The sequence below is a fragment of the Camarhynchus parvulus genome, chromosome 5 (genome assembly GCF_901933205.1).
Source record: "Camarhynchus parvulus chromosome 5, STF_HiC, whole genome shotgun sequence".
In the NCBI taxonomy this organism is placed as follows: Eukaryota; Metazoa; Chordata; class Aves; order Passeriformes; family Thraupidae; genus Camarhynchus; species Camarhynchus parvulus.
The window spans coordinates 54,610,549-54,617,911 of record NC_044575.1 but is presented as its reverse complement, the minus strand read 5'-3'; the positions used below and the strand labels follow the sequence as shown (position 1 = coordinate 54,617,911).

General features: G+C 47.6%; 1 protein-coding gene across 1 annotated transcript; it reads left to right on the top strand.

The window, feature by feature from the left end:
- Positions 1-4,512: 4,512 nt before the first annotated feature.
- On the top strand, positions 4,513-7,055 carry HSPA2 (heat shock protein family A (Hsp70) member 2). The gene has a single exon (XM_030949657.1). The coding sequence runs from the start codon at positions 4,774-4,776 to the stop codon at positions 6,673-6,675; it is 1,902 nt and encodes a 633-aa protein (XP_030805517.1). The 5' UTR covers positions 4,513-4,773; the 3' UTR covers positions 6,676-7,055.
- Positions 7,056-7,363: the final 308 nt, after the last annotated feature.

Genomic DNA, 7,363 nt, shown 5'->3' with positions numbered 1-7,363 from the left:
TCTGGTTGCAAAGAAAAATGGCACAACTGTTTCTCATATCCAAAGTCAATATGAATAAAAATAATTGCCTTAAATTGCAAGAAAGGAAATCTTGGTTAAACACAAAATGGGACTAAATGACCTGTTGAGGCCATTTCTGATCTGATTCTGTGATTGCTGGAAAATGTTTTGCTTTAAAGTCACTTGCTTAGGACTCAGTAGAGCTGGTAGTGGCTGCAAGGAAAGGAGGCTGTAGTTAAAGGAATAAAGAGCTCAGTGCCTAAAACGCACAGCACACCAGTTTATCTAGTTAGCACTAGTGATACTAACTTCAGCTTTTAATCATGCCTTAGCAAACTGGCAGAAGTCTATGTAAATAAATGTGCTTAAAAACCACTTAATTATAAAATAATTATTCCTTGAAGGATCAAGCATTAGTTTAATCAGTGTTGACAACTTCCATGATTTTATTGAGTCTAATCAATCTGAGGCTGCCTGATTTCAGTTATAAGATGGTGTAATGAGCTATTTTGTTTATTAAAAAAAAAATAGACCTGCAAATTATATGGAAAATCCTAAAAGTGTAATCTGAACATATGGTAAAAATTTAAAAGCCAGAAGGTAAATAAAGCCACTAGGTTTATAATTTTAGGAGATCTGACTCATGAGTTTTGAACTCCTGGTTTGGCAGTATGACATTACAGTGCCCTATATTCTGCTCTTCTGACTATTTCCATAGTACTGATCGCGCATTTGTGTAATTTGCCAAAAACCACGTTATACAAATTTGCAGAACTTTATTTGTTAGTCACAAAAACAAAGGAGCACTTATATAAGTAAGATGATGTCTTGTGGCTGCCCTTTAAATTAACAAGGAGCAGCTGTGCACAAAACCTGGCGGTATATAAACACAAAGTTACATAGTTCCCCCACATACACTATGGTTTTTAATGCAACACCTTGTTAGAAGAGTCTTGTCATTTTATACACTGGTAGTTCTCGTCTGAATTCCAGGTACCAGACTTACATTCACAAACATAAACAAGATGAAGAATTTCAGTGGTGAAAAGGTATTGTGACAAAGTATTACTAGATCTTAGACTAGCAGTTGCTTAGACTTTTCTGAACTGATTGCTGTATTATGAAATAATCCATTCTCACTGATACAATCTGATCTATGCAATTTTTGGGACAGTTTTACAAGGGAAATGAGTATTAGGGAAATGGATACCAGAACTTAAGATCTAAGGTCTTCTGACTGCCAAACCTGAAAAAATCATTCATTGCATTTCAACTTTATCTTAATGATCCAAGTGGCTGATGTCTGATTGAACTGTAGCTTGGGTTCAGTCCTATTTTTATACTCCATTGCCTTATGAAACACGTGGGGAAAAAAATCTTCCTTTTATCATGATAAAGATAAGGGTTGAGTTTTCATTTCTGCTCCAGATACTGAGCTCTTGCTTCACTGAAGAAATCTAAATATCATCTTCATTTCTGGCTGGGTGGTGTAATGGAGAATAGCCTACAGCATATTACATAACACTGCTAAACAGGAAACATGAGTGCATAATCAATCCTAAACACAAATAAATGGATCAGAAAGAGGCCTGCCACTGCCAGAGGTGCCAAATTGCTGCTCTGGAAGTTGCTGTGAAAATATGGCTTACAGATTTGGATGAGGGAATAACAGCCAGTGTTTTGTTAAAGGGAAAATCAGACTTGTGCTGAAGTCCTCCCCATAAAGCTCACTCTTTAATTTCTGAACCAGTTGGTTTGGCTCACCTGTACCATGATTGCATATGAAGCAACATAAAAGGGAATCATGTGGCTCTTCCCATATGAGAGGATGACTACATGCATGAGCTGGTTCACAAAGTGCTGACAAAAAGCAGGTTGGTAATAGCTCTGCTGAGAAGAGAGAATATGTCTAATGAGGTTTTGGAGGTTCCTCCCTCTCGTTAGACTGGACTTTCTCTAGGGACATCAGTAAGAGGTGATGGCAAGAACGTCCTGTGAACTTCTGACTGAATAGGAATGAAAGGTAAAAACCAGCTGGGACCTAGACATGTCATTGTACAGAGGAAAACAGCACCTGTGTGCCCAGCTGGAAAAGAAATACTTCTGCAACAACAGGCTAAACAGCCTCAGTCCTTTGGATTTTTCCTTAGGATGTCTCTTTACACCAGTAGCATTAAAATGGTGTGCTCATGTGTTCCTCCAAGATCTTTTCTCCAGATTTACGACAGCACAACTCTAATGATGCAATAAACAGGACTGAGCGAGTACTCTCAGGGTGAGTAGTAATCCACTCAATGCAAACACCTCTTCAGCAGGTTACCAGCACCTGTGGTATCAGCACAACCATATCAGGGCCACACTAGTTATTGGGCAAGGAAACACCAAACAAGTTTTGTCTGGAGCTGTTGTATATATTTTGTGCCTGGGCTGATAAAATATATAGTTTAAAGCTTTGGACCAAATAAAGGAAATGTCACTTCTAAATTGGATCATCCTTGTTAGATTATAGCTATAGTTAAATGAGACATCAGATTAATTTTGCTGCCAAGACTGTTTATTGTGTTAATCAATATTGTGTTATTTCCTACTCCTCTTGTTGTCTCCATCTACTGTTTCTATAAATATGTTTTTGAGGCAGGAGTCTTCTTTTTACTCTGGAATAACAGGGTCTGAGTTTGTACTGCAGCTATTAAAACAGGTTTCTTGTGCATTATTAGTGTTCCTAAGGGACAGTCCTCACAAGGATACAAATAATAAAACAACATCAACTTTTCAGCTGAAACAGAATTTATTATCCACCTCTCTTTGTATTGCCCTGGCATTTCTCCCTGTCCCACATAATACAATCAACTGAATGAAGTGGCAGTGAATTACAGGAAGAGATGGTTCAGTGATGAATCAGTCGCTGGTCTAACTACAAGAGAAACCGACACCCTTCCCATCAAAGAAATATGCACACAGGATATACAGAGCAGCTCCTGTAGGCAGAGACAGCTGATGGTTCCCATTTTCCAGTGACTTCTTTTGGATTGCTCCAAGGTCAGAACCCATGTAAAAAAAAAAAAAAAAAACCAGAAAAAAGACCAGAATCCACAGAAGACTAATAGTTATTTAAGCATATACAATATGTATCGTCAGAAATCCAGGCTCTTCCATCACAAAACTACACATGTAACACAGAGAAGCGGTGGAGTTCTCGTCTTGTAAAAAAGGCTTTGAAAAATACACTAATGGAAACAAGGATGTTTTTGAACAGTAGTTACAGTGCCTGTAATAATTGTGTGAATACAAATCACTGGGGGAAAAGCTGTAACACGTTTTCTATGAGGCCAGGTACTGCTGAAAGCTGGAGACAAAACTAATGAAAGAGGATTTAAATATACAGTGACATTAATCCTTCTCTCACACAACTCCCGAACTCTACGGATAGCAAACTTTTAGCAACACTTTAAAAGGAGCTGAAAAGGAGCTACTCACTAAGATTCCATATTAAAAAAAAATAAATCTCAGGATGCTTTGCCCTCCTTACTAGAACTGGAATATTTTGAAGTGTTTGTCTCAGAGTACGGAGGCATAATTTGGAGAAACCACAGCGGATTTTCATGTTTAATATATTTTCATCAAAGCACTTTCCTACCTCCGAGTTAATAGCTCCATAGCTTTTGCTAAACGTAGGCGTGACGACATCTCACATTAGCACAACAGACAAGAATTTGGAGGCGGTTCAAGAATGGTCACCACGCAGGAACACGCAGCAACAGGGCCCCCAGAGCCCCACCGGAGCCATTCCCTGAGCTCTGGTGCCGGGACACGAGGGGACAGCTCGGTGCCATTCCCTCAGTTCTGAGGGGGGACAGGACGGGAGAACCCGCTGCCATCCCCCGAGTTTGGGTACCGGGACAGACACGGGGCGGGGCTGTTGTCAGCCGGCCAAGTTCAGGCGAAATAAGGCTAAACACGGGCTCGGTGGGACTTTCCCTCAGGCACTTTCCCTCAGCGGGAGGGCGCGGAGCGGTGTGAGGGGAAGCGTTCCGCCATGACAGCGCGGGGGTCGCCGCGGCGGGGGAGGGATGGCGGCCGTTCCGGCCTGACAACCGGGGGGGAGGCTGAAGGGAGGTGTGTGTCTGTGTCAGGGAGGGAGAACGACATTTCTGCCTCCCTGCGACCAAATAAGGGCAAATTCCCCAGTGCCGGGCTGAGCGCTCAGGAATTACAAACACCGCACAGCGCGAGCGGCCGCGAGCCCACAGCTCCCCCTCCCATACACCCCGCGGGTCCGCGCGGGCGGAGCGCGGGGGCGTCCCATAGCGACCGCACAGCCCCACCCCCGCTGGCCCGCCCCCGCCTGCCATTGGACAGCGCTGCTGTCAATCCCCGACATAACGTCATGTCAGCTGGAACTTTCTAGCTGAGGTTCGCGCCGGGGGCGGGGCGAGGGAACAGCACGGCCGCGGATTGGCTGAGCTCGGGGACGCACGCGAAAAACCCGGAAGAATCGCGGCCTCTGAGGGGCGGGCTGGCGGGTAGGCGCTAGCGGTTCTGATTGGCCGGAGCGTTGGGGGCGGGCACTCCTCGGCGGCTCGCGGGGGCGATTGGCCAAACGGCTGTTCCAGGGGCGTCCGGATTGGCCGTCAGGGTTCTGGCAGGTTCCAGAAGGGGCAGCGGCGGGTATAAAACGGACGGCGGCGGCGCGAGCAGGGCATATCGCGCCGCGGCGGCAGCTGGAGCGGGCGGGGTGGACACGGGAGAGCAGCACCACAGACAGCCGACACCATGTCTGCCAAGGGGCCGGCGATCGGCATCGACCTGGGCACCACGTACTCCTGCGTGGGCGTCTTCCAGCACGGCAAGGTGGAGATCATCGCCAACGATCAGGGGAACCGCACCACACCCAGCTATGTGGCGTTCACCGATACGGAGCGGCTCATCGGGGATGCTGCCAAAAACCAGGTAGCAATGAACCCCACCAACACCATCTTTGATGCCAAACGCCTCATCGGCCGCAAGTATGATGACCCCACGGTGCAGTCAGACATGAAGCACTGGCCTTTCCGTGTGGTGAATGAGGGAGGCAAGCCCAAGGTGCAGGTGGAGTACAAGGGGGAGATGAAAACTTTCTTCCCAGAAGAGATCAGCTCCATGGTGCTGACCAAGATGAAGGAGATTGCTGAGGCCTATCTGGGGTGCAAGGTGCAGAATGCTGTCATCACAGTGCCAGCATACTTCAATGACTCCCAGCGCCAGGCCACCAAGGACGCCGGCACCATCACAGGCCTCAATGTGATGCGTATCATCAACGAGCCCACTGCAGCCGCTATCGCGTATGGCCTGGACAAGAAAGGAACCCGGGCTGGGGAGAAGAATGTCCTCATCTTTGACCTGGGAGGGGGCACTTTCGATGTCTCCATCCTTACCATCGAGGATGGGATTTTTGAGGTAAAGTCCACAGCTGGTGACACCCATTTGGGTGGGGAGGACTTTGACAACCGCATGGTGAACCACTTTGTGGAAGAATTCAAGCGCAAGCACAAGCGTGACATTGCTGGCAACAAGCGAGCGGTGAGGCGGCTGCGCACAGCTTGTGAGAGGGCAAAGCGCACCCTCAGCTCCTCCACACAGGCCAGCATTGAGATTGACTCTCTCTTTGAGGGCATTGACTTCTACACCTCCATCACTCGTGCCCGTTTTGAGGAGCTCAATGCTGACCTTTTCCGTGGCACCCTGGAGCCGGTGGAGAAGGCTCTGCGTGATGCCAAACTCGACAAGGGCCAGATCCAGGAGATTGTGCTGGTGGGTGGCTCTACCCGCATCCCCAAGATCCAGAAGCTGCTGCAGGATTTCTTCAATGGTAAAGAGCTCAACAAGAGCATCAACCCTGATGAGGCTGTGGCTTATGGTGCTGCCGTACAAGCAGCTATTCTCATGGGAGACAAGTCTGAGAACGTGCAGGATCTGCTGCTGCTGGATGTCACCCCTCTGTCTCTGGGCATCGAGACGGCTGGAGGAGTGATGACTGCTCTCATCAAGCGCAATACCACCATCCCCACCAAACAAACTCAGACCTTCACCACCTACTCAGACAACCAGAGCAGCGTCCTGGTGCAGGTGTACGAGGGTGAGAGGGCTATGACAAGGGATAACAACTTGCTGGGCAAGTTTGACCTAACAGGCATCCCCCCAGCACCCAGGGGAGTCCCCCAGATCGAGGTCACTTTTGACATCGATGCCAATGGTATCCTGAACGTCAGCGCTGTGGACAAGAGCACGGGTAAGGAGAACAAGATCACCATCACCAATGACAAGGGTCGCCTCAGCAAGGACGACATTGACCGCATGGTGCAAGAAGCAGAGAAGTACAAAGCAGAGGATGAAGCTAACCGGGATCGGGTGGCAGCTAAGAACTCCCTTGAGTCCTACACTTACAACATGAAGCAGACAGTGGAGGACGATAAACTGAAGGGAAAGATCAGTGACCAGGACAAGCAGAAAGTGCTCGACAAGTGCAAGGAGGTGGTGTCTTGGCTCGACCGCAACCAGATGGCTGAGAAGGAAGAGTATGAGCACAAGCAGAAAGAGCTGGAGAAACTCTGCAACCCGATTGTCACAAAATTGTACCGGGGAGATGGAGGGGCCGGTGGTGGCTCTGGTGGCCCCACCATTGAAGAAGTAGATTAAAGAGGACTGAAGTAAAGACTGGTTTATGGACAGTCACTCCATTCTTTGCTTTGTTTTTTTTCTAACGTTTAAGGAAAACGTCCTTGCCGATAACAGAGTTTATTCTGTTGGGTGTGTATAAAGGCAGATCTGTCAGCTTGGTTTTGATAAGAGGGAAGGCACGTCCTGCTTTATAAGGTTAGTAATAGACAAATGTTGTTAATTCAGATACAGCTGTTTGTATTCTGGATGTTTGTCTCTGTCTCTTCTAAAGTAACCACTTGACTGTTGCAGTTGACAAGTTTCAAGTTATGCATGAAAACCTTTACAAAAGATGAAAAAAAATTTGCCAAATTTGGCTTCTGGAAATTTTGGTAATAAATAAAATGTTTTAAAAGCATGAATCTATCCTCTTTCTTCTCTCTATGAAGGGGCAGTAGTGGGGGGGGTGGGGGGGGGGTCAGGAATACTTTTCTGCGGGTGTCTGTGGCTCTGGGGGGTGACAGCAGTGGAGCAGGGGGGTGTTGGGCTCCGGAGGGGTGGCTGATGCCCCTAGAGTGGCAATGGGAGAGAGCATGGGGGCTCCCTGAGGGGACCCCAGCTTGGGATGGGTGCTGGGGAGGGGGTGTCCTGGTGTTGCAGCCCCCCAGTTTCCTGGCAGGGGCAGTGGGAGTGCGGCTCCTGGGATTTTCACAGCAGGGAAAAATTC